The 27,918-nt window shown below is 42.6% G+C and overlaps 1 protein-coding gene across 1 annotated transcript; it reads right to left on the reverse strand.

Moving 5' to 3' along the window:
* Window positions 1-13: 13 nt before the first annotated feature.
* On the reverse strand, window positions 14-27,915 carry CEP57L1 (centrosomal protein 57 like 1). The gene is made up of 11 exons (XM_068404726.1): window positions 27,846-27,915; window positions 14,259-14,403; window positions 12,380-12,559; window positions 11,673-11,794; window positions 11,141-11,257; window positions 10,781-10,858; window positions 8,944-9,042; window positions 8,164-8,241; window positions 7,826-8,055; window positions 6,009-6,153; window positions 14-586 (listed from the first exon to the last, which is right to left on the reverse strand). Exons 2-11 carry the CDS (start codon window positions 14,398-14,400, stop codon window positions 353-355), a joined length of 1,425 nt encoding a protein of 474 aa, XP_068260827.1. The 5' UTR covers window positions 14,401-14,403; window positions 27,846-27,915; the 3' UTR covers window positions 14-352.
* Between the last annotated feature and the right edge of the window lie 3 nt (window positions 27,916-27,918).

The raw sequence follows: 27,918 nt of genomic DNA on the forward strand, positions 1-27,918 counted from the left end.
CCCAAGTCATTCTGGAAAAGGAAGCTCTAAGTATCTCCTTGGCAGCGGGGGGAACAGGACACCAAAGATTGCATATTATTTTAAGTGTAAAAAAGGTACAAAATTTTATTTGACAAGTTAACAAGTAAGCATTTCATTAATCCATTAAAACACTTTGTTACAAGTCACTGTAGTTGAATTATAGCTACCCTACATGAAAGTTAATTCTCAGGTGAACAAACGAACCTACTAGTGAGTAGGCAGTTTAGAATGTATATCTATGCTATATCTATTCTATTTTTAAAAGGTATTTTGTGAAATTAAAAATTTACTAGCTGTCAGAAAATTTCAAAAACTTTTAACACAGTAAACTTCAGAACTGTCGTTCCCACACCATATCATCTTTTTTCAGTGTTGACTGAAGTTTCCGCACATTTTTTAGCAGCTGAAGAGAGCTTCTGCTTTTCTGCCCAGGACAAGATTTAGACACGCCTTCCCTTGCAGTGACGGCAGTCATCTCCTTTGCTTCCTTTTGGTCACCACACTTTAGTTTGACATGAGCTGTCCCTTGCTTCAGTTTCTGAGTTTTTCTCTTTAATTTCTGCACCTAGGAAGAAAGATGACTAATTAGAATGTTACATACTCAGAAAACTTACAGCCGTAAAGCTTACTATACTTCTACCAAACTCCAAACTAAAGATGTCTAAGGGACATTAAAAAAAAAAGTTAAAGTCTACTAATCTTGCACACAGTTGTCTCGCTGTAACAGAAAGCACTACAGAAAACTGACATCGCCCACACAGAAAGCATTACAGAAAACTGACCTCACCCACACTCAATATGTTGTTGAACTCCATCACTCCCTAAGGTAAAAATGCTTGCTTGAGAGAGACAGAATATCATCTGTTACCAATTTGTATTTACAACGGTCTTTTTCCATTTCAGATTGTACTACCCTAATAAAAAAAAAAACACAACAAACCTATAAAATGTTTACTGTTTATTATTGGATACTGTATCTAAGCAGTTTACTTTGAAGCCTCATAACAAAACTGGAAAACAGAATAAATAGGGTTGATTGCTAAAGAATGTTTTTTTAAATGTCAAATAATTAAGTCTTGACTTGCATGTGGCATGAAAAGATCACTCCCAAAGATAAAATTAGGCTGGAAGCATTCCAGATGCCAATTTAGGCTTTAAGACCATTTCTAAAAATAATTAACTGCATTCTAGAACATATTATTAACGGTGAAACACAGAGATGACTACACCATTTTTAGTGTGATAGGTTCTAAAAGCAGAAATATGCATCAGAAATATTAAGACTGGTCTGTACGAAATACAAATAGAAATGTCTGTGTGCAAAAAACCAATATAGGCCAAGGGTTACAGGAGTGGCCTGTATTGATAACCAGAGCACGACGGACAGTAATCAAACAGACAAACACAAAGAATGTGCTATTTGCATCATGGTCCTAAGGCGTGTGCTCTGATAAGGCTGTACCAGAGCACAGATGACTTGCCAGCAGATCTGCACCCTGATAATAGGCAAGGATGACAACAAGGTTGCACCACATTGTAGGTGCTATTCCTCTTATCATCATCCCAAAATGAAAGCAGACTGTAGCCATAAAGATATGCAAAAGGAAGAAACAAAGGTGCAGTTGTTGTCCATTGCCTAAGGTTCCTGGAGGATGAAGTCAGCAAGATTCTGAGGCAAGGAATAACACCGTAATTGTTGGCTCCTCAAGCATGTAAGAGATTTATCCAAAAACCAGTTGACATTGCCAAGAGTGTCTGTGAGGACTCAACGGTCAAAGTCCTTTGTCCATATTGCTAACATGCAACTCTGACAATTCTACTTTGATGTAAGCACCTTTATGCTTGCAATTACGTGGACAACAAAAGGTTTGAGTGAGTAAAATCTATCAAAGAATGAACATGAATAAAATTGGTCAGATTTAAATTAACTATCCCCTCCCCCTTTCATAAGGTCTCACAGTGAGTTTTGTTTTGCTTCCTGTATAAGCAAAGTTATTAGGTGAGTCTACTTATCCTGAAACATAAGATGGAAGAACAGAAAACTATCAGACAGAACAATGGATTGCATTTTTTATCATATGTTCCAAAACAAATTGCTACAAAAGGGTTAAGCTGTTCATGTACCGAAGAGTGATTTTATATGGGCATGTATGAAAAGCTGTTATCTATGGCTCTAAAACAAATACTGACAGAATGGGTACAGGTTAGGGGTTAAATAAAACTGAAACATTTGTCTGGCTGTGATTTTGGAGAAGCTGTGGTTAACAGACTATTTGGTTAATAAAAAGCTTCAATATTTCAGTTATATAAAAGACATTTCACAGAATCACAGAATCACAGAATGTTAGGGATTGGAAGGGACCTCAAAAGATCATCTAGTCCAATCCCCTGCCGGGGCAGGATTGCCTAGACCATATCACACAGGAACGTGTCCAGGCGGGTTTTGAATGTCTCCAGAGAAGGAGACTCCACAACCTCTCTGGGCAGCCTGTTCCAGTGTTCAGTCACCCTTACAGTAAAGAAGTTTTTCCTCAAATTTAAGTGGAACCTCCTGTGCTCCAGCTTGCACCCATTGCCCCTTGTCCTGTCAAGGGATGTCACTGAGAAGAGCCTGGCTCCATCCTCTTGACACTTGCCCTTTACATATTTATAAACATTAATGAGGTCCCCCCTCAGTCTCCTCTTCTCTAAGCTAAAGAGACCCAGCTCCCTCAGCCTCTCCTCATAAGGGACATGTTCCACTCCCTTAATCATCTTCGTGGCTCTGCGCTGGACTCTCTCTAGCAGTTCCCTGTCCTTCTTGAACTGAGGGGCCCAGAACTGGACACAATACTCCAGATGCGGCCTCACCAGGGCAGAGTAGAGGGGGAGGAGAACCTCTCTCGACCTGCTGACCACACCCCTTCTAATACACCCCAGGATGCCATTGGCCTTCTTGGCCACAAGGGCACACTGCTGGCTCATGGTCATCCTGTTGTCCACTAGGACCCCCAGGTCCCTTTCCCCTACGCTGCTCTCCAACAGGTCTGCCCCCAACTTGTACTCATACATGGGGTTGTTCTTGCCCAGATGCAGGACTCTACACTTGCCCTTGTTATATTTCATTAAATTTCTCCCCGCCCAACTCTCCAGCCTGTCCAGGTCTCTCTGAATGGCTGCGCAGCCTTCCGGCATCTCAGCCACTCCTCCCAGTTTTGTGTCATCAGCGAACTTGCTGACAGCGCACTCTAATCCCTCATCCAAGTCATTAATGAATATATTGAATAGAACTGGTCCCAGAACCGACCCTTGCGGAACTCCGCTAGACACAGACCTCCAACTGGACTCTGTCCCGCTGACCACTACTCTCTGGCTTCTTTCCTTCAGCCAGTTTACAATCCACCTCACTACCCGATCATCCAGACCACACTTCCCCAGTTTAGCTGCGAGGATGCTGTGGGAGACCGTGTCAAACGCTTTACTGAAATCGAGATAGACCACATCCACAGCTTTACCATCATCTATCCACCGGGTAACATCCTCATAAAAGGCTATCAAGTTGGTTGAGCAAGACTTCCCGTTGGTGAAGCCATGCTGAGTGCCCCTAATGATCCCCCTATCCTTGATGTGCCTAGAGACAGCACCAAGGACAAGTTGCTCCATCACCTTTCCGGGGATGGAGGTGAGGCTGACCGGTCTATAGTTACCCGGGTCCTCCTTCCTGCCCTTTTTGAAGACTGGAGTGACATTCGCTTTCCTCCAGTCCTCAGGCACCTATCCCGTTGCCCACGACTTAGCAAAGATGATGGAGAGTGGCCTAGCAATGACTTCCGCCAGCTCCCTCAGCACCCGCGGGTGCATCCCATCAGGGCCCATGGATTTATGGACGTCCAGGTTGCTTAATTGGTCCCTGACCCAGCCCTCATCAACCAAGACAGATTCCTCCTCTATCCTGACTTCTTCTGAGGCCGCAGGGGTCCAGGGCTCCTCAGGACAGCCTCCAACAGTATAGACAGAGGCAAAGAAGGCATTCAGTAACTCCGCCTTCTTTTTATCCTCTGTCTCCAGGACCCCCACCTCATTCATCAGTGGGCCTACATTGCCTCTAGTGTTGGCTTTACCTGCAATGTATTTGAAGAAGCCCTTTCTGTTGTCCTTGACCTCTCTTGCAAGGTTTAATTCCAAGGAGGCCTTAGCTTTCCTAGTTGCCTCCCTACATCCTCTGACAACAGACTTCTATTCCTCCCAAGTGGCCAGCCCCTCCTTCCACGATCTGTACACCTTCTTCTTCCACTTGAGTTTGCCCAGCAGTTCCCTGTTCAACCATGCAGGTCTCCTGGTACCCTTCCTTGACTTCCTACCTGTTGGGATGCTCTGATCTTGAGCTCGGAAGAAGCAGTCCTTGAACGCTAACCAACTATCTTGGGCCCCCTTACCTTCTAGTACCCTGTCCCATGGGATTTCCCCTAGCAATTGCTTGAAAAGGCCAAAGTTGGCCCTCCTGAAGTTCAGGGCTTCAGCAGTTGTGATTCTGCTAGCTATTCTGTTCCTGCCACATGAGATCCTGAACTCTACCATCTCATGGTCGCTACAACCAAGGCTGCCCTCAACCTTCACCTCTGCAACCAGACCCTCCTTGTTAGTGAGGATCAGATCCAGCAGCGCTCCTCTCCTAGTTGGCTCATCCACCATTTGCATCAGAAAGTTATCATCAATGCACTGGAGGAATCTCCTGGACTGAGGATGGCTGGCTGAGTAGGCCTCCCAGCAAATATCAGGGTAGTTGAAATCCCCCACAACAACCAGGCCCTGTAATTGCGAGACTGCTCTCAGCTGCCTGTAGAAGGCCTCATCACCATCCTCATCCTGATCCGGTGGCCTGTAATAGACACCCACAACAGTATCACTCCTGCCAGCCTGCCCCTTAATTCGCACCCACAAACTCTCAACTCGCTCCTGATCCGCCTCTGGACAGAACTCAATACATTCTAGCTGCACACTCACATAAAGAGCAACTCCACCACCTCTCCTTAGCGGCCTGTCTTTCCTGAACAGGACATAGCCATCCATGACCACATTCCAGTCATGCGAGGCGTCCCACCAAGTCTCTGCAATTGCCACTAGATCATAGCCCCCCGACCGAACACAGATTTCTAACTCCTCCTGCTTATTCCCCATGCTGCGTGCATTGGTGTACAGGCATTTCAGGGAGCGAGCTGGGCACACCGATTTCATCCCAGATTCACCCCCTGATTTCACCCCAGGGGGATGGGGGGCCTCCTGGTCTACCTCAACACTAGAGCATTGCCCCAGTGGTGCAAGCCCAGCTACCACCCCATCCCCCTTCGAATCTAGTTTAAAGCTCTCCGAATGAGCCCTGCTAATTCCTGTCCCAGAACCCTTTTGCCCCTACGACATAAACCTTTCCCATGTATCACTGTCACGCCTGGTGTCTTATAAAACCAGCCATTATCAAAGAACCCAAAGCCCTGCCTGTAGCACCAGTCTCGTAGCCAGGCGTTAATAGATAGAATCCTACTGTTCCATCCCACGTCATCACCTGAAAATGGAAGGAGGGAGGAGAAGACATTTAATCCAGTCTGTACGGAGACATTTAATCCAGTCTGTACGGGAATTATAGCTTCTGTTTTCTCATTCCCCAGAGGGACAGGACACAACGGAATGAAAGCCCAACAGTTTGTCTTAATGCAGCAAGCAGAAGTGACAGACTGAGCAACCCAGCTCTGTACTGCAGAACTGCCACAGGGCAAGAAGTTTTCCCACTAGCACACATTCCTAGCTGCCAGCTGTAAGCATTTTTTCTTGATCAAAAGAAGGAATTGGAAGTACAAGAACATCAAGCTAGCAGCCTAATTATAATCACCCATACTGGAACATCCTGGCTTAAGCATTCCAGTGACATTCTAGTTAATGACAACAGGAGGCAGAGTTGTGGCAGCCTTTCAACTAGTGTGTTACTAGCTAGAGAGTTTACATTTTATTCTTACAGTAGCGTGATGCTTTTTCAGCTTGGATATTTGTTCTTCTTTAATCTCCATTTGTTTTACAAGGTAATCCAGCTCCCATCCTAGGTCTTCACGAACCTTGGAGTCTTGAGTCTCCTGTAACCGCTTCAGAAGTTCTTGATGCTCACTATTAAAGACAAGAATGGCACACTAAGTATTCATGATGTAGTCTCTAGGATTCCTCCCAATACTTTCAGTGTATTGCAGGAGTTGCTAGCCATTTTGTCCAGAGTACAGCAATTTAGCATTATTTACCCTCTCACACAACACATATTAATCTGGAATATATTCACACTAGAAAAGAGAAAGTTTTTCCAGTGAGTCTGGTTTTCTCATTCCAAATTTGTAGCTGATGTGCATCTTATTCCTCCCTCTTGCCACAGTCATAACAACTACATGTGTAACAGTGTGCAAAATGAGAATCTGCAAAGCAAACAGCAGCTATGCAGTACGGTACTTTCACTTCCTGCCCAATTTAGTGCAGACTTTGAAAGCTTAGTGTAATACAGAAAAGTATTGTTTAAACTAGTGCATTTAAGTTATAGTTTTTCTGACAGATTATTCAAATTAAAATATTCTACTAAAAAAGATCTGCAGTGAAGTGTTCTGGTTAATTAAATTAACCAGCTTAATTAACCAGTTTAATTAAAAGGAATTGTGTAGATCTACTTGATATCTAGACATTTGAACTAGTCAAAATCAGAGACTTCCTCTTAGATAAATAATCTCTTTACAAAGGTCACGGCTTCTTTTCTGACTTCTGAGTAACTGCTGCTCCTTGACAGTTTAATTGAAGCAACTGGCTGTTGCTATTAAAAAAAATGTCTGTCCTTGAATTGCCATGAGTAAGTCAAACATTGCTTTTTGAAGAAGAGATTGGTTGCCAGTTTAAATTTTGCCACATCAAGGATTTCAAATCAGTGTCAACATCCTAACAGGTTTAACCAACTCATCCTCCTCTGTTCAAACCACAGCTCATCATGTTGACTTGTCTACTATGACCAGCCACATAGCTTTGGCCCACAATTCTACAAGCTTGCATTAATGGGAAGATGCCTAAGAACATGACAAGTTGTAATCCACATTTACTTGCATGGCTAGAAAGATACACACACTCCCATCTAATGCGGTAGCTTCTTCCACACCCTGCCCATTTTCTGGCAGAAGATAGTCCCTCTTTCACAATCCCCTCACAGGACTGGCAAGTTCTCCGGCTATCAACAAGGACAGGGCATGCACGCCAGACTGTCTCAGCACAAGGACCCATCAGGTACACACATACGGAGAGAACACAGAAAGAGTGTGTACAAAGGAACAGGCTAGATGTTGTGACAGGACTATTCCTGCCACAGCTGTACTAACCTATTCTACCACCCAGACTGACTGCATGCTGCAGGCCTACTCAGCATTAACACCACCTTTGTAGCCTTCTCCAGAAGAACATCCTTGGTCCAGTCTGTAGATCTCAGACCATGTTTAAAATTTCTAAAAAGCTCAGGCCTGAAAGATTTTTCATTTGCTGCAGCTGTTACTTCAGTAGTAGCTCAGTTAAGTACAGGATGTGGAAGCAGAAAAACCCAGCTGAAGAGTACGTTGCTTGCTCACAAGATCGGTTAAACACCAGGACAGAAAGAATTTTTTGAATGAGAAAAATCCTAACAGTCAGGTCTGCTTGGGCCATTCTGTCAACAAGTAGTCCTACACTTAAAATAGGCTCGGTTGAACTATAGCACACCTGTAGCTTCACAGGGCTACCACTGAAGTCACTTTTACTCATAACTCCAGGGATGAGTACTCACAAGCTCATTTGGCCCAGCTCATCTTGTATGGCCAAGAGAAGGTCCGAAAGACTTCTGGCGGCAGTAGGTGGTGTGGAACAAGAGGATATACATTTCGAAAGTGCACTGCATCCTGAAATCCCAGATGTAGCTCCTCCTTGGCTTTGTGATGAGATACATGGATTGCGATGCTTCATAATATGCAACACACTTTGTACGTTTGCACTAACAGAATGGCTGGAGCTGACAGACTTAGAGCAGAATTATTAAGTGGTTTATAGAAGTGATTAACAATGACAGTAAAGAGACTTATTCAAACTATAGATGCCAATTTAGTGAGAACATCTGGTTTCGCTCACCTTCCCAGCCACAAAAGGTAGTTCACCAGCCTTTACGTGCAATTGTGAAAGGTGCATTTTCTTCACTGTAGGATTTCTCTGCCATAAGAGAGACAGAAAAGACAAGAAATTCCAATCTGCTGACCCAACAGCACAATCTAAAACTTTTTTTTTAGTAAGTAAAATTCACATAAACAAGCAGTGAAATGCATCACCTCAGTTTCCCTCTGGTTTAAAAAAAAAAATTCCCTCCTGTATCTGGAAGGAGTAGGACTTTCCAACAGCCAACAAGTACGTTTTATTCCAGATGCAGTCAGCAGATAGTTTGACAATTAGGTTGACATTAAAGAAATTGAACACTGCTTACTTAACTTTGCAAAACTACAGTTGCAAAATTTTGACTGACCTGTAAGGTGTTGCAAAATGAATTCTCTTGATTTCAGCAATCCCTCCGAAACACACCATCTTAAGGCGCCTAGTTAAAATTGCTTTGGAAACTAATTTTGCCAGATAAACTGAACAGCAGCTAAGACAGGACATGGAAGATGGCTGTAAGACTGTAACAGAGGTTATTGTCATTCTGGTAAGGGAAAGTTTTCCAGTGAGGTGCTACCAGCCCTAGCACTGTTTTAATTACCAAAGGAAAAAAAAGAGGTAATCAGCACTGTTCGTCACTTTGGAAATGGAGTAAAGTGCAGCAGACAAATCAAGTGCCTCTTACATCACCGTTTTCCACAAATTCCAATCTATGCAAGTCAGATGCTATCAGCAACGGCATGCTAATAAAAACTTTCATGTTACCTTCTTAGTTTTTTTCTTCTTCCCATTTTCCTTTTTAGGTTCATTTTGAGATGTTACCGAAGACATGAAAATTCTGTTTATCTCAAATCCTGTTTGAAGCTGTGGGAATAAGCAAAAAAGAAAACAACCATTTAATGTAATATTAGAAGTATGAAATCACATGCTTTAATTAGTTCCCTCTTTCATGCATGGATGAGAACCAGTTAAGGGCACTATTAACTGTCCTGCTTGGAAGGCACAAGCTACACTTAAAAACTGAATAGATTACTAGGATGGCAGGGTATCAGGCAGATCTTGCAGCTCTGTCTTATAAGTCCTCATTTTCATATTCAGCTGCAGCAGCTGTATTTTTCCACTGTGACAACCAGCAACTGAGATACGCCAATCCTGCCACATTCTGGGGATCTGATAATAAAATCCAAAGAATATGAACGTTTGGATCTTACAATCAGGGGGCAGAGAGAATTGAGCCTGTCTGTGTAACATTGAGGTCAAACCTGCTGGACAATCCTCAGATTGCTCTGTAGTTCAAAGTTGATATAAAGGCCCATGATAAACAGGATAATAGCCATTCCCAATTAAACACAGGACAAGGACTTTGTTTTGGCATGTGTAACAGTTCCGGCTAAACAGTGCTGGAGGTACATCACAAAAGTGAGATTATTCTGCCTTTTCTGTCATCAAAAGGAAGTTAACCCCCCCACACTCTGTGTTTCCCAACCCACATCCAACAGACCTAAATCCATCCTGCAGTGAACTAAGAAGGTACTAATACTAGTTTAGGACTCAGTTTACTACACCTAAGTCCTTTCTTGAGCAAATGTTCATACTACTGCTAAAATCAGGCTATCTACTCTGGGAAAGTCATTCCTACTATGTTTGTCAGAAGATAAAATCTCCATACTAGGCCTACTGCTCTGCAGCAGCAAGCAGTTTAAGCAAGGAACACAAAAACTTGCAAGTTTTCAACTGTGTCATTCTGCTGGATTCTGGAGGTGGTCAGACACCTGGGCTACAATCTGCATGTTATTTCAAGCTTCCTGGACTGATGAAAGCCCATCATCCTTGGATGAGGTATAAAAACTGACAGCAGTGAAGAATTAATTTAAGCTGTCAGCTTTGCTTATGGCTAGGTTCATTCAATATTATTCTTCAGCTCTGCGTCCCCCCACCTGCCCCAAGGGAATGCCACCACAACTGCTCTCTTTCAAAATGGCTGCTACTTCTCGGTGAAGTGAGGTTTGCCCCTTTAACAAAAGGTTTCTTTGATTTTGCTCTCTTTGGCAAATATTCCTCTCTCGGATGGTGGCCCAGCAAACTGATTATGGCTTCACAGAATAAAGAATTGTTCAAGCTCTCACTTAATGAACAATGTAACAGTATCACTGATTAAAGACTTTTCCAAGCATAGTCCAATATATTATATTTCAGCAGATCTTAACAAAAAGATGAAAACAAATAGAATAACCTACCTTACCTTGGGTATAAAGTTTCTTATACGACCAATTTCTAGTTACTGTAAGTTAAGGTTATCTGATTTAGTTGCAGATTTCCTAGAAATTCATTTTCTACCCAGAACACTTATAGCAGCTTTGAGGCTGATGAATTGTATCATTAATATAAACCCAAGTAGAATCTTCCTTGTTTGAGATATGCAACACACCTGGCAAGCTTTCTACTATGTAGTTTATAACTGGTCTAGGTAGTATTCCAGGAGTTCTCTCTGGGTAATAAACATGTGGAGTTTGAATGTAATTAAAAAAGCGGTATCTGGGACAAAGAGAATAGCTTTCTTCAGTCATAAAAAATAAGATAAAATGAAACTTTTTCAGTCTACCTGAGCTGTTCTGTCTTGTATTAGCTTACGCTGATGCACTTCTTTACAAAGCTTTTCTTCTAAGTGTTTGATCTTGTCCTGAATTTGAAGGCAAGGATGATTAGTCACACTTCAGTTTGCCGTGCTTAATCAGAAGTCTGAAGTAGCTTGCAATTGTAATCTGTGATAAAAAAGGACTCAGGAATTTTTAAAGTCCAGACTGAAAAAAAGACTCATGCAAATGAAGCCAAGGTGGCATTCAGTCAGGTATAATTTATGATCTTAGCTTTAACAGAGGAAACTTTTGTAAAACTTAGTACTTTGTAAAACAGTATGCCATACAAATTACATCAAATGAATGACATTTCAGATTGTCATTACTTCTGCAATTCTCTGAGTAGCAGTAAGTTTAAGACACTCTTTTTCAAGCATTTCAAGCTTTTCAAGTTTTGCATGCAGTTCCAACCAGTTCTGATCTTTCTCTTTCTGAAGCTGGGCCTGGAAAAAGATAAGCAAGAATGGAGTTGGCAGCTGGCTGTAATTGTTTCAGACAGCAAAAAAACAAACACACTACAGTAAAGGTGCTTAACTAGTTTAAATTTCATATTTTTTAAATTGCAAAGTGATGAAAAATACCAGGCAGACAAAGAAGACTTAAGTTTCCAGCAGCCTTTTTGTCTACCAAATGTGCAAGTATTAGCATGGTTTTGCTCATTAGGAGTTCCACCTAGGGAGTCTTTTCATACACTTCATTGAACGGTTGTCATCAGTCAGTCAGACAGTAAATTGCTTCTGTTTGCTACCACCCTAAGCAGAGCTGATGAAAAATTATGGCCATAAAAAAGTTCAGATCTTACACATTTCTTACTTTTTAACTATATCACTACTTTGTTAGTATGCTAAAGGGCTTCACCTGTTGTTCCAAAATAATTTTCTTTTCCAGTTGTGCACTGGAAACCATTTTCCTCATGTAATCCATCTGTTTCTCCAGCAGGGAGCAGCGGGATTGTGCTGCATTTAATTGCACACTTATATCTACAGAGAGAAACAAAGACATTCAGTACAGCAATGGGAGTTACACATTCAGCCAGTCTGTCATCTCACTGAGGAATTCTGTTTTCAAAACACGCAAGAAAAGTTTTGTTAGTCTGAACAAGTCATGTGGTTAAAATATATTTTATATATAAGACATGAGAATCAAAATGTTTTTCCAGAGCTAGTCCCTACTTTGAATTCCAAAGGTGTGAGCACTGCAGTTGCTTTGATTTATATCAGCAGATATCTAATCAGAATCTGGTTTCTTCCCTTCTCGCTTTTCTCAAGTTAGCAGTGTTACACATGTAAGCAGCTGCTTGCTTATTGTAGGAGTTAAACATTCCACCTGAAATCTGCTTATTCTTTAAAAGAGCTTTATGGGTTATGCAATACTTGGTTAATATAAGTAAAAAAAAGATCTCAACTTGATCCACAATTATCAAGCTTCTGCCCGTCCCCAATTCTGAAGCAAAAAAAAAGAAAGGGGGTGCATTTAATTAGCAGTTTGTCAAAACAAAGAAACACTCCCTGGATTACACAGTCTTGGAGTTGCTGTGGCTACACCTTATCACTCAAGAGAAATACCTTTCCTCTTTTGCATCAGTTCTTGATGTGCTGTGTCCTTTTTGTAGGATTCATGCTCTAAGGCCTTCTTATACTGCGCAGCTGCTATGGAGAGGCTGCACAGATTATCTTCAGCCTGTGACTTCTCCAACTCTAGACGGTGGATCTTTTCTTGAAGAGTTTTCAGGGCTGCCACCGCAGCTAGCAAACAATGCGACAGTTGCACTTTAAGTAACAGTTCCTGTTATTTTTTTTTTTTCAAAACACTTCAAACAGCAAAACGCTACCTAAATTTTCTTCCTAGGATCACTCCTAAAATGAATTATATTCCCCAGCAGTACACTGACACATGCAGAACGTATCTGGGAGACAATGGACATGTTTACTGCATAACTGAGGTATAAAGCACAGGTTCTATGAGCAAAACTATCTTCACTCCAAATGGTAGGAAGCACAAAGAAATCATGGCAAATTGAGTATAACAAACCCTGGGACTTCTGTTTACACGGAAGCGGGGAACACAGGTATCCAAGTTAGGTCACAAGTTTTGGTGTAATGCAACCGGTGTGGACAGATTAAAAAACAACAATGGTCTCAGGACAGGGGGGAAATCAGATACAAAGGGACATTTTATTACAGGATGCATTTTAAAAACTTTATTGTTTCAAAAGGTAATGATTCAATGTCTAGTTTCTTGTATTTGATGATTCCTTGAACCACAGAAATGAGCCTGCAAGATTTTGCTTTTAGCCTCAAATCAGTACATGCCAAAATTATGCCAAAAATAAAAGTTGCAATTTCAGCTACAATGAAAAGTCTACTAGCTCTCCAAAAACTATACACACCTGTGGAAGTTTAAGACATGTTCTGTAACAAGTCAAGCTTCATTTTATAAGCCTTGATAGTTTCCCTATACCAATTCTCTCAGTAGAGCAAATATTGCTAGCTCCATAACAACTCTCATCAGCTTACCATAGCTCCATTAGAATAAAACTAAAAAAAGGAAAAAAACAAGCAAAAAGCAGATACCAGAGAGCTGAAAGATGAAGTGGGACTACTTCTTCCATCTTTCTATTGGCTTGCCAAACATCTTATTTAAACACTTAGCTGCATAACATTAAACTGAACATTTGAACATTTTAATCCAAAAAGCCCAAACTCTGTATGACAAAAGACTACTACAGAAGTCACAGATTCTTCAAACGAAAGAAAAATGATCACACACACACACACACATAGGCTATGTCTGTGCAATATTGCAAAGTTTTCCGTGATAGTAAATCCAAGCATGGTATCTGTGATTCACTGAGCTCTCCAGATATGCTAAGCCACTGAGCATTTGTTCTGTGAGCTCCAAGGAGCAATCACCAATTAAGGCAAAGGACAACCATAGTGGACCCACATTTCATACAAACTAACTTTCATGCTGCTAACTTTCCTGAGAGTCTGCGTTATTCAAAAGTTCTCCCACGGAATCATACCACACAAAAAAACCTTAGAAGTGATTTTAAGCTAGAGGGAGTCGAATAGCACTACAAAAGCCAATTTCAAGTCAGTGTACCATACTAATGATCTTTTCCTGCTGTATTTAAAGTAATGAACTGCTTCTGCTGAGTTTGAAGCATTCTCCTTTGCTTTTAGAGGAAGTCTGACGATTTTAAGTTAAACAATTTTCAAAGCCAAAGTTTATAAGGATGTTACAAGACTTGCAGCAGTTCCCATTCCAGACATATGACTTCAGGGAGACTACTCCCTCAGGACACATATACATCCTGTCTCAATGTCAGTCTGATAATCGCAGCAAGTCACTGAACCAAGTAAAACAGAATGGGGAGTTTGCTCAGGAGATTTCACATGGAACAATTAAAAAGACCACTTTAAGGACATATTTTGGCTTTACCTTGGTTGTTGGGGATAGAAGGCCTGTCACCACCACCAGCGGCCAACTTCTTTGATTCTTTATAAGCAAAGACTGCAGGAAGCATCTTATCTGGTGGCTGAAGAAAGCTTCCTATGAAACTGTTCTTTGATTCAGAATCCATAGCCTGTAAAAAGAGAGCTATTTAATGCCATTAGCTCTTTAACAGACTATGTAACTTTTCCAAGTATGTCACTGGGCTGTCCCTGGCTCTGTTTCTATCAAACCAGACCATGTGCACCAAAATAATAATTTAAATGAACTCGCACACACCCCCAGATGAATCCTGTATCTTAATGCAATTCCAAAACAATGCCTTTCAGAACACTAAACATAGCTCTCCTCGACCACACAAAATTTTATAAGATTTTTCTTGGCGCTTTCTAATAACTTATGCTGATGTTTGTCCTTTTAAAAGTCAAGGATTAACAACATTTTCTATTATCTATTTTATAGACTTCAGTGTCTGCCTCTCACTGCTCCCTGCAGAGCAAGTGTTCCAAGTTTTACAGCCTGTTTTCATTTGCAGCATCCTTAGTGCTCTAACGCCTATCTTTTTACATATGGCTTTACTACATAATAGAGACATAGTTCTCCACATTTAGTGTTGAGATAACAGAAGGATATTTAACATGCAATATCCCCAGCATTCTCCCCGTTATTAAGCGTATATATTAAGTCCTGTTTCTCCACTCCCTTTCTGCCCCACCCTTTCACATTCTTTATTTTTATCAGAAGCACATTTGAAGACAGTTTACACCCTGTCAAATAGTGATTTTCCTTGATATTCAAGACATGGACAGTGAAACTTGCAGAAAGTGCTTTAGTCTAATACAACCTCCAGGAAGTTAAAGCAAGTCTTCATACCGCAACTACCTAGCAAAGCAGTACCAAGCATTTCACCTCATACAGTGTAAGAAATTAAGAGTATATACAGCTTCAGTTGATAGAAAACCAGCCTATTTGAAGGTTCAATGATATAACAATTATGGTATAACTCAAGTTTAAAATACAGGGCAGGCAACTGGAACAGGCTTCCCACTTGGGCAAGTCTATTTGCAGATGCTAGTTCCCAAGAAAGTCACCCAAAGGAGGTACCTAGTAATGGGAGGAAGAAACCCAAACCAAGACTGGAACCTGCTGATGAAGCACACCCCAGGAAAAGCCATTCATACCAGGTGGGTGGGCAAGAGAGTTTTCAATTATGGAAAAAGTTTCCAGGAACAGCTCTTCCAGCACTGTTTCAGAGGCCATATAAAATAGAAAAATCATCATCCATCCACACCGCCTCTTCAAGATACGCACTAAACCAAAGGTGCACTGGAATACTTCCTTCCTCCTCCAAGCTGTCATCACGGAGACATCGACGTGAGCACCCCTTTGTCAGGGCTTGCTTGACTTGGGGCCTCCCAGACACGGCTGCTTTTGTGTGCTCACACCACCGAGGCAGATCCCACAGTTCAGGGCTGCTCCCCTGGCACTAGCATGGCCCCCCCCAGCACTGGCACAGCCCCCCAGACCCACACGAGGGGGGCTGCCCAGGCTACCCTTGCACCACAGGCCTTTTCCGGGGAGTTCCCCATGGGCCCCCGCCGCCATCCTGCCCAAGCCCAGGCCACAGGCTCTTGGCACTGGGTCAGCATCCGCAGGCAGCCAGGCATGCCACCATCTCTGGCGAGAGGTCCCACCTGGTGACCCTGCCACATTTATGGCCACACAAGCTGTTTATGGGCCTCCACAGCTCCATCCTGGAGGACCAGGGAACACCACGCAGGGACACCCAACTGACTCTTAACAGGTGGCTAGACCAGGCAGGCGTACCGGCCATTGCCAACAGCACAAGGGGCAGTGGCAGTGAAGGGAACGCAGCAGGGAGCAGCAGAAGTCTCAATATGTGGATGAGAGAGTCCTGTGGCCATAGGCAGGGTCAGGGCTGAGACAGGAGAGGAGATGGGCCTGGCATGGCACAGTGCACCAGCACAGCATTTCACAAAACAAGTTGGTGATAAAAAAGACTAACAAAGTCCATGAAAATACACATACGCGCACACAACAAGCTTCCTACCACTGCTACGAACAGGGGAAGGCGACTTTGGAAACTCCAGAGGAAGACGGTGGTTTTTGCTCACGCCATCTAACCTTTCATCAGTCAAGCGGCGACTCGCTTTTCCCGTGTCCCCTGGTGAAACATGGCTCCCTCGCATGCCGGCAGCTGCTACATATAAATTAGTTTCCTTATTACTGTCACATAAACAAGTTTGGCTGTTTCCAAGGAGATGGGTCTGTGGACAGTTGTAAGGAGGGCGGTGATCTGAAGCAAACAATGAATAAGAGAAGGAGGGAATAAAGCACCAGAAAACTTGTGCAGATGAACAATTCTGCCAGCACAGCAGAGGGTAACACGCACCCTGCGGCTGGAGGGGGGAGCTCCCCAAGCTACTCCTGAGAGCCCAGGCTTATCAAGGGGTGTGAGGGAATATAACACCGCAGGACGAGACACCTGTGTTTGCAGAACCCCTGCTGTGGATACAGTTACAGACACCTTGGTTTGCCACAGCTTCCTCAGACACAGAGGCTGCGTGAGGCAGGCTGAGGGAACAGTTGCTATAGAGCTTTGAGGCTCTGCCAAAATAGTTACTCCCGTAGAGGTGCTCTGGTGTAGACAAGTCCTTTAATATCTTAGCAGGTAAATACAATTTATAATAACCATCCTGCACAGGAGTAATCTCTACAATACTGCAGGCCTCAGGCAAGGACATGGGCCAGGAAAAGGACCAAGTCACTCTATATCAGCAAGACATCACCAAACATCCTGACCACTTTCAGCCCACTAGGACAAGAAATCTATCAGGAAATAATTAAGTAGCTTGATGTATGTTTGGACGTCAGCTGTCCTACCATCAACTTTTTCCCCCACAAGTATTTAAGCTTCTACAAAACCATCACAGACAGGTTTGCTTTTTAAAACAGGTTACACATCCCACAACCATTGCAACCTTAACTTACCGCTCTTTAATTCCACGCTACCCTGGATGCTGGTACACAGCCCTAGAGAGGTTCTTTGAAGCAGACATTGCACCCTGAATGGCAGTGTTTGTACTAATGTAACTCCATGAGGCTTAGGGGGATTTAGCACTTGAACAACACTTGTTACAGCAGCCAAAACACCTTTGTTTAGACAAGCCCTTGGTTGAGGAAATTAGTGCAAACTCACTGGAGTTTGGGGCACAGCCAAGGGAGAAGTATGCGTATTAAACGGAGGCTGACAAAATACCCTGGTTACAGGCAGAAGGGAGGGGAGAAAGAAGGAAGAATTGCCCCACTCCTACCCCAGCAGCCTGCACCGCTGCGGGGAGCAATGTGAAGCACCTGCGTTGCACAGGTCACTTCTAGAGTCACCGCCGGCCCTTTGAATTTTCAATCAGAACTGACCCAGCCGTTGGTGGACACAGTGATGACGGTCAGATGCCCAGTGTTATTTTACACAGACAAACACAAAGTAGCCAGTTCATACCTACCCCGCATCAAGCATGGGGCAATCTGGTGCTGCCTATGGGCCATTAACCATCAGCCTGGCCTAGCCACCTATGCTGTCTCCAAGGCTGAGCCAGGAGGCTCCTGGAGTGCAATGCCACACGGTTGCAACCCTGTGCATGGCGCATGGTGCCCGGCATAGCAAATTAGCTCTGTGACAGCACTGCACTAATGCAATTACGCTGCCTACCTCCTACCTTGCTGCAGCCTGTGTGCTCACCCCTGGGGTGTGAGGATGAGCAGAGCTGGTCCCTTCAGCAGGACCACTTCTGCCTGTTGGCTGCCACCACATGCGGGCTGGGAGTGAGCTGGCACAAAGGCTGTTGGGGAGCAATCCCATCCTCAGGTCCGTACCTGTATATGTGACTTTCATGCCTCAGAGGAGAGCAAGCAAGATGGAGTTTGGTACTTTAAGATAAAGAGAGAATTTCCCATTTCATCATGCTCATGTAATGTAATTACATGATGGAAATTACTAATGTAATTTACTTTTACACTATTTATATTTATTTTTGCTGAATATGGCCTGCATTGAGTGCCAGAGTACTGGACCAGGCTGCCATAAAAATCAATTGAAGTTTTAATTACTGCTGCCTAGCACAAGTAAGCATGCCAATAGTAGGGAGCTATTGAACACCACTAAAATCCTAAAAGTTACAGAAAGACCATTTATGACTTCCTCATCCACCTCCATCCAGTTCTTCCCCTCCGTTGCCAGCCACATTGTTAAAAAAGTTTTAAAAAAATTTCTTTTTAAGTTAAAAGTCCAAAAATGTTTTGCCACATATACAATCATGTCCCATAATCTAAAGCAGCATGTAGAAATTTTTTTTCCATATGTGAACTATAGCAGATTCAGGGAATAATGCTGGCTTAACAGTTTCCCAAAAGATATACACTAAGGGAATAATGTGATTAGGTAAGTGATGCTTCCACTAAGTTCTCCAGTGTTTGTTATCTTACAGAGATCCTGGTTTATCCAAACCACTGTGAGGGCACCCTTTTGAACCAAAGGAAGAAGTGCTGTTAGAACACCTTCAAAGAGGAAAAAGAAAAAATGGATCAAAGCATTTTTCAGAAAGAAATACAGAGATATCTATCTTCTGACCTGACCTACTGGGCATGCACAATTTATAGTGGTTTTTTTCATAACTGAAAACAAAGTCTCAGATGAATCAAGGAATGATTCGCTGTTTATCTGACATATTATAAGAGAAATTTTAAAGAATTGCCCCAACACAGGCTCTACCAAGAAACTCCCAGAACGCTGGCTGCCGCCTTGTCTATTTGAGCCAAGCCTTGTTGGCAAAAGGTTATGTGAGAGGCCATTTTTGTAACACAATCCAAATTGGTCTATTTTTTTCCCCTTTCACTTTCCTTCAAGAACAGGGAAAAGCTCGGTCAGCTGTACTAGCTGTGCTGCAACTCTCTTTCAGCCTTATTCCCGACAGACAAAGAACATCCCTTCCACTGACAAAAAGAAATAAATAACGCTGTAGGCAAACTGCATTGCTGTTTGGGAACACGCAGTCTCTAGCATCCTGACCCAACCGCTTTAATCAGCTTGAAACATATGACCTTGCTCAGGACACTATCTAAGTAACTGGTATTCATGTGCCTCCTTTCATCTAAGTGGGTTAGAAATGAAATGGTCACAGCTGCAAAATTAACAGGATGTGAAACCTTACTGAACCAATAAGGCATTTCAATGTGTTTTTAAGTTCTGTCAAGTCCCACTTTAAACGAGTTTAGAACAAACAACTAAAATTAGTTAGAGCAATTCAGGAACTTGAAAGTTTTTGAAAAACTGACACAGGCAAGTCCATGGGAGTTAGTTTGTACAGACTGCGAGATACAAACTGACGGTCTGGGAACTGGATATGAAAAGGTTAAGTGCCCAGTTTCTCCTTTGATACTACTGTAGCAAAACCTATTCATTCCTGAATTTCAAGTCTTATGCAGAACTTTCATAAAATCTTTTTTTTTCAGTCTTGTAAGAAAAGGAAAAGAAATTATACTCTGTGTTTTCTCATGACACTGCATGTACTGTGAAGGATGATAAAACCTGGTACTTATGATAAAACTCCTAAGCCTTTTATTTCATTGTGTCAGACCTTCTAAGTATTCATACTGATATTTCTCTAGTTCCTGTTTGCTAGAGATAAAAGACAGAACAAAAAAGAGGAAGAAAGAAAATGGAATGAGTTACACAAGTACTTTGGGAACAAGGCAAAGAAATAACCAGGTGGGCAAAAAACAGAGGTTTTTTAAAGCCAATTTTTTTAGGAATGGGTTCTAACCTGGTAGTGTATCAAGCAATCTTGGGTCATGATGTCATTAGAGTTTTGTCATCTTCAATGAGCACAGTAGACCCAATTCCTCATTAAATTGGGCCTTTGTTCATAAGTGCATGATAAAATCATATTCAATACTTTGTGGGGAAATTGAGTTGGTGCAAACTGCTTTAACCTGTATGAGCAGATGATAACTGAACTTAGCACTCAGAGGAGCTAGATTGCAAATTCTTATCTAGTAACTAGATGCTATATTAGCATGAAAGCATCTGGCCTGGAATAGACTGTTATCAAAATAATTACATTTCTAAGTCTTTAATCAGACCAAAGTAAATAAATATAACCTTTTTGTAATAAGCATCAAACCCAAAACCAAATACTATAAATGGTCACTAATACACTTCCTTGCTTCCCTGGTAGTTCTGTTCCTCTTCTCCTTTCATCCACCCCCATGTTATAGTTGCTTTTTCTTCCTCACCTCCTCTCCTTTCCTTGTATTTATATCATCCTATAGCTTTGTTCCTTGTTCTTCTTCCTTCTGTCTTCTTTTTCTGCCACTCCCTCTTCTAGCATAAAAAGTTAAGTTTTTTTACAAAGTAAAAAGAGCCATTTTTCCCACACAAGAATAACTATCAAGTTTCTTCCCTTCATACTTAGGATTCAGTTCCAACAGATGCTGTCTGCTCTTAGTACACTGACTGATGAGGACATTGAAGGCGCTCTCCTCAGTAGTCTCCAAAAAGTTACTTTTGCTCCCCACTGTTATTTTCTGCTGATGATGCCACCAGACTGTCTTCCATATGTGGTTTGCTTAGCTTGGTCACTTCACCCTCAAAAATATGCTTTTGCTCATTAGATTGGAAACAGCGCGCTCAGCTTTCTAGAGAGCAAAGCAGAGTACATGTGTCCCAACAGATGGGAAGGCAGGAGGAAATTACTAGCTCTGGCTATTGACCCTTGATTAAAAGGAGGAAGGCTTTGCTGTTGTGGAAAAGGAAGGTTTCCAAGGGCAGCTGTCTCCAGTATAGAAGACTGTGTATCTATGCACAGGCAGAATAATTAGAGATTAGAAGGGCAAATGCAAAACCGAAAAGACATATTAGGGTAAGGTGGGGCAAATCTAAGGGTGGGTTGAAATGACAATCACAGTGAAGAAATATAATGAGGTAGGGGATAGTTATTGCAGATACTACTAACTCATTCACAGTAAACACTTTTACTGCATAATAATTTTCACCTTTTATGTCTCAAATATTTATTGTGATCACTGAAAGATGGTTCTGAACGTTGCAACTTGCCCTCTAGGCAGATGAAACACACAGATTGTGTCCCCACCATTGCCTTGGAATTTATTTTCAAAGTAAACTTCTGTTTTTACCAATACTTTTTCAGGGAAAGTGTCAGTCTCTTCATCTAACATCCTTTAACCTAGCATGGAGATGGAGATGGAGTAGGAGGTAGATTTTTAGCTAGATAACTAGAAGACCGTGACACGGATGAGCAGAGAAACACAAAGAAGGTAATTGTTCATAGGATTTGTCTCCTTTTACCTACTACCACCCCTATATTTTTTTTTTCATATACTCCTGTGCTGCTGATAACTAGGCACCTGGCAGGGAACAAGAACTCCACTCTGCATTTGTACATCAGGCAACCTCAGAAAAAGAATGAAGAAAAAAAAAACCTAACAAGGAAAAGATAAGTTTCACTCCTGGCAAGAAATGATTCTCAATGTAACCTTTTGTCAGCAACACTTGTCTTTAAAGATACAGAAAAACTGCAAGCAGATTTGAGTCAGAGCAACTCCTCAATCTTATTTTGGAGACCTGTTTTGTTGAATAATAGTTTTAAATAATATCATCTGTTTACATGACTCAGAATATTCATAGCAACTCCAACACATCCACGCTCCACATTCTGAACAGGCACAATATCCTAAGTATTAGTGCCAAATAGTTTGTATATCATACAGTATAATGAGTACTCAAAAATGCAGAAACGGTCCCTCACTACTTCTGGCCTGAGTTGTCTGGGAAAACTTACAACATTCACAGCCATGCAACAGAAAACTTGTTTCATACAATCTGTATATTGAAACTTGCATGACTTCAGAAATGCAGGAAAAATCTGAGTAAGATGCTACAAAATCCTGCACAATGTTGCATATAAAAAACTAACTTCAGTTGTTGATTATAAATTATTTAAGAGACATTTCTCCCCTATTAACTAGATGCACAGTTTCTGACTGCAAGGTAATTTAGGGGATCTCTAGGGACTTGACTTAAATTCTTGCTATCCTGTGTGACCTTAATAAATCACAGAGAGATGGGACTGATAAGGGACTGATGTTCCAGGATACAATGAGCCCTCCAGCCTCAGGGTTGAATCCCAAGTTTGGTAATGGTAGGCTTACATTCCCTGCATGTAAAAGAAGTGCAGCTATATGGCCAAAACAAGCAACATGCTCAGTGAAGAGCTAACAAAAGCTGTGTGCAGGGCAAACTCTATAAACACAGATTTCTGTGAAGTCCCACCCTGGTGCTTGGCACCTTTGTCTTCTTGGGACTCAGAATTTGCAGTCCTTTTCTGGTGGTGAGTGCCAAAATCCGTTCTCTAAAACAATGAATAAAGGGTCCCTATAGCTTCTCTGGTCTGTGACTTCACTTCGTACGGCTGCTGCCCACAGCATTTTTCTTTGTGTTATTACTGGAAAACATCAAGGTCTGGGTTAACAGACAGCCTGCCAAAGGTGTCTAAAAGGCCTATTGAGCTGTCAACAGATAAAAACTTCCCAATAAGCAGTGTTCATTTTCTTTTAAAGTGTAGCTGGAGGAAACAGTGTCCATCTTCTCTATGCTGTGACACAGTGGTTAGAGCATTGGCCGGGAAGTGGGAGTTCCTGGGAAGCGTTCATGCCGCATCCCTGACCACCATGCTAGACTGCGAGGAGGAAGAGCAGGAAGGAAACAGGGAGTCGCCACCTTTTCGTTTGAAGTTATGACCCTGTTCAGACAAGTGTGTAAGAGTCTAGGACAAGGAGAAGGCATCTGAGGCAACTGACAGAGTAAAATAAGGATGTGTCTCTCTCATCTAGTTTAACTGTTGGAAGAGAGTCCCAGGTTTTATTTATGCATTTTTGTAGTAAATAGTCCCTGCATAAAAAACAGCACTGGCTTGGGAATAACTACCAGAAACCAGGAGTAAGTGCCTACAGCTCCCTGTGTTTCCTTCCTTCTAGTTCACACCAGTGCCACATGTTTGCCACTCTTTCCAATAGGGACACAACCTCAACAGGTGAGGTGATGAATGTTTCCCTTCCATTCTGCAGTCCTTCTGAGCACCTAGGACACTCTCCTGGGAGTTAGGAGATGTTGACGTAAATCCCTTTCAGCTAAAAGCTGATTCTCTCATCACTGGGTTACTGCACTGAAGATGAGCACTCTACCAAATGTGGCCAGGCACTGAAGCCAGCTGTGGCTATAACAGAAGAACCTGACTTGCTGGGCTTGGAGAGGTTCCTCTCAGCCGGACCTCTCCTGGAGCTGCTCTACCTACTTCCTAGACCACAAGTGGGCACAAAGAGGAGAAAGGTGCCAAGATGCCCAGTTTGGGGTAATTCTGGACATTTCTATCCAGAAATAGACTAACAGAGTTCAGGTGGCTGCTCAGCAGAGTTTTTTGGATGCGAATTTTGTTTACCCATGCTCTTTTCTGGGGTCTAGCCCTTAGTCTTTCAGGCTACTTTTATACAGTTAAATGGAGTATAGTCAGAGAGTTGGCAAAGTACAGCAGGACTTGAAGTGGCCTGTAGTTCTGGTATGTCATAGCCCATCTCTTCTCAAAGCAATACATGCTTCAGTGTAAAACTATTCCATAGTCTTTCTGCCAGAAAGATATGGTTCCCTAAGAAGAAGCCAGTGGCTAACTTACCTATCCTTGCTGCATTTGTGACCTCTAAGGAGGCAGGGTGGCAGAGGTTGGTGCAAACGTAGACAGACAACCCACAGTAGGCCAGAACACATGGTAGAGGTACAAACACATGCTCAGAAGGGAAACAAGGCCACATTTTCTCCCACATCTTACACTGTAGCTTGCTCTATCATTGAGGCCAGTCTGTTGGGATGATACCTGAGTCTGGGCTTGACACTAAGCTTGGGCATCGGTTCAAAGACAGTAGAGGATTAGCCTCTGGCTTTTTGGTGTCTCTCTGCAAAACAGGAGTCACAGAGCTTTGCTTCCTCAGAAGGCTGCTGTGAAGAAAAATGCATTAAATACTGTGGAGTGTTCAGATATTGTGGCAACGCGCCAAAACCCAGATCTAAAAAGGGAGGGTGAACTTTTAGAAGAGAGTGATCCCATCTTAGGTATTTACTAGTTGGAACAAAATAAGCCTCAACAAAATCAGGTGTAAATAAAAGCAGTTGAAGGAATCTAATTTAAAAAGCAGTTCCTTCTAAGTTGCACAAGTTTTACTTACTAGTTCTCCAGAAATCAAGTAAGTGGGCTCTGCAGTGAAGTACTCTTTTGTGACATACAGAAAGTGGAAAACACTTTTAAAAGTAAATATAATATAGTTTAGATCTTATGTCTTAGAAAGGACATGAATACAACTGCTTTACATTGTATTTTCAAAAAATATTTCTGCATTTGGATATCATTTACATACGGCTATAGAAGTTCTTATCTAGTTAAAAAAAGAGGGAAGTTGATAAATCATCAAGGAAGGAAATACTGAGGTTTAAAACAGCCACAAATTTGTTTTTCTTCAGCTTATCATTTTAAAAACTCAAATGTTGTAATTCTGGATGAGTTGCCAGATTGTTTCCTTCATAATTCTGCCTTTCTCTTATCCATTCTTTAGGGATCACAAACAAGCATATTAACTTCAGTCAGTGAACAGGCAAATCAGACAAACACATTCCCCTAACTTCAGGCTCTGATTAATTCTGCTGGTATCCTTTGACCTTGATTTCCACAATGTCTTGTAGCACATACAGAAGCTTGACCTGGTATCGGAAAACTGCAGAGATTTGGTTTGGAAAAAATAAAGCCACCTTCATCTCCATTACCAAAGTGCTACATTAAAATCTATAAAACAAAGGGCTCAAAATCTGAAGTTTAGGCCTTGGAGCCAGTTTCACAATCTGTTTCCTGTAGCCAGAGTTCATTTGCAGCCAGTGGAAAAAACAACTTCTAAGAGATAAAAGGCAGTGCTGTGACTTTCAATCAATCTTAGCATTCAGTGTGGGAATATAGCCGTACTAAAGTCTAACGCTAATGCTTCAGTTCTGATTCTGGTTCATTTTATTGATCTTGGATGTATGTAGCCAATGTCAGAGACACCCAGCAAGCACAAACTTATAATGGGAAAAATCAGATCTATCCAACTTCTGAAGATTAAAATTTAGATAGAAATAAAGCAAGCATACGTGACATGCCTATTCACAGGAAAACTGGGAGACCATAACGAGCGACGACAGAATGGGATGGGAAGCTGAAGTGGTAGCTAATGTGAAAAAAAAAAAAAGGAAAACATAAAAGGCACTGGCAGAAATATTTTCTTTGAACCCATCAGTTATGATGGGTGGAGGCCTTGAGTGCTTAGAGAAGTCAAGACTCACATTTATTACAGGTAGTGATGATTTCAGTAGATATATGTTCACAAGGGTGCCAAGGCCCTAGAGGAAGCAGCTGCACGAAGCAGTCCAGGCCTGTCCACGCTGCCGAACAATGGTTCGCAGACTCCTTGTAGAAAGGATTTCATGGGAAAAAGAGCTTGGTCTTCCTTGAAAGGTACAGGTAGTGACAGAATGACACTTATTTTGCAAGCTTTAGAGAAAACATGCCAGAAAACAAAAGGCATGTCAGATGAAGAGACCAGATTTTTTACAAATAAAAGAGCTGTTGATGGCTGGTGTTGGTGAGCCAGCCCAAGCTCTGTTCCTGGACTCGGAAGCAGTTTCTGTGTCTTTCTGTGGTATGCGAGTAGCTTGTTCTGCATTTAACTTCAGTTTTGAGGTTTGAATTTCAGAGTGGGAGATGTGTACCCAAGAAGCGTAAAATAGTTATGCAAGACCCTATAGGCCCCATGTCCTGTTTCTATTTTACTTACAAGCGTTCTTTTGCCTTTCAGTATACCCAAAATTTTAGTTTTGATGCTTTAATGTGACAGCTTCAAATGGGTGATTGCTTTAATGTGACAGCTTCAAATGGGTGATTCTGCCTTTGTCTATATGTTTCTCTCTCCTCTCTGCCAAGAGGTGAATTGGATCAAGGGACTGACTTTGCTGAAATTAACTTTATTTAAAAAATGCCTTTTTTTCACAGAATCACAGAATGGTTAAGGGTTAGAAGGGACCTCTGGAGATCATCTAGTCCAACCCCCTGCCCAAGCAGGTTTCCCTAGAGCATGTTGCACAGCGTTGTGTCCAGTCGGGTTTTGAATATCTCCAGAGAAGGAGACTCCACAGCCTCCCTGGGCAGCCTGTTCCAGTGGTCTGCCACCCTCAAAGTAAAGAAGTTCCTCCTCATATTCAGATGGAACTTCCCATGTTTCAGCTTGTGCCCATTGCCCCTTGTCCTGTCACTGGGCACCACTGAGAACAGTCTGGTCCCCTCCTCTGGACACCCACCCCTAAGGTATTTGTAAGCGTTGATAAGATCCTCTCTCAGTCTTCTCTTCTCCAAGCTGAATAGACCCAGCTCTCTCAGCCTCTCCTCATAAGAGAGGTGCTCCAGTCCTTTGATCATCTTTGTAGCCCTTCACTGGACTCTCTCCAGTAATTCTTTATCTTTCTTGAACTGGGGGGCCCAGAACTGGACACAGTACTCCAGATGTGGCCTCACCAGGGCCGTGTAGAGGGGCAGGATAACCTCCCTTGACCTGTTGGCCACACTCTTCCTAATGCACCCTTCCTGCAAAAAGGAAGGAAGGAGACCGTATGGCCAGGGAAACAGCAATACCAGCCCATTTGGTGGCAGCCTGCACCTAATCACAGAATGGCTGAGGTTGGCAGGGACCTCTGGAAGTCATCTGGTCCAACCCCCCTGCTCAAGAAGGGCCACCTAGAGCCAGTTGCCCAGGACCATGTCCAGACAGCTTTTGAATATCTCCAAGGATGGAGACTCCAACACCTCTCTCAGCAACCTGTGCCAGGGCTTGGTCACCCTCGCAGTAAAAAAGTGTTTCCTGACGTTCAGAGGGAACCTCCTGTGTTTCAATGTGTGCCCATTGCCTCTGGTCCTGTCACTGGGCACCACTGAAAAGAGCCTGGCCCCGTCCTCCTTGCACCCTCCCTCCAGGTGTTTATATCCTCGCAACCCTTCTCTTCTCCAGGTTTATCAGCCCCAGTATAATTTGGATTAAAAACCCCTTGGATTCACCGCCTGTGGAACGGTTGCCCAATTCGAATACACCAGGGATTTTTTCCCCCCTCTTCTACTTTCAGGTGCTGAAGGCGCTGTATTTCGCTTGCACGGACTGGTTTTTCTCCTTTTTGCTGATGTGTTTACTTAGGTTACGTGGAAGGCTTCTGTCGGCGCGTACATCTGACACACCGCTGCAGCCGCTTAAAACGCACGCGTGTGTAAAGTTCTGCCAAAGCAAATTTCTGCAGCGAATCCACCACGGGAATCGCTTTATTCCTGGCCGTTACCAGCCACCTGCTTCCGAGAAACCTGTTGCGGGGGAACACAAAAAAAAACCCCAAAACATCACGGGGCGGGGAAGGGGGAACCAAACCTGTGCTGGAACGGCGGCGAACGCTCCCTCCTGCCCTTCCTCGGCCGCGTCCCGCCGCAGACACCCCGGCAGA

Source organism: Nyctibius grandis, chromosome 1, assembly GCF_013368605.1.
Source record: "Nyctibius grandis isolate bNycGra1 chromosome 1, bNycGra1.pri, whole genome shotgun sequence".
In the NCBI taxonomy this organism is placed as follows: domain Eukaryota; kingdom Metazoa; phylum Chordata; class Aves; order Nyctibiiformes; family Nyctibiidae; genus Nyctibius; species Nyctibius grandis.

Excerpts from the sequence above, each read along its gene's own strand:
- CEP57L1 (XM_068404726.1), bottom strand. The coding sequence starts at position 14,400 with ATGGATTCTGAATCAAAGAACAGTTTCATAGGAAGCTTTCTTCAGCCA. Across the intron at positions 11,795-12,379 it reads ACTGATGCAAAAGAGGAAAG|ATATAAGTGTGCAATTAAAT; the intron begins GTATTTCTCTTG and ends TTCTCTCTGTAG. Across the intron at positions 9,043-10,780 it reads TACAAGACAGAACAGCTCAG|CTTCAAACAGGATTTGAGAT; the intron begins GTAGACTGAAAA and ends TTATTCCCACAG.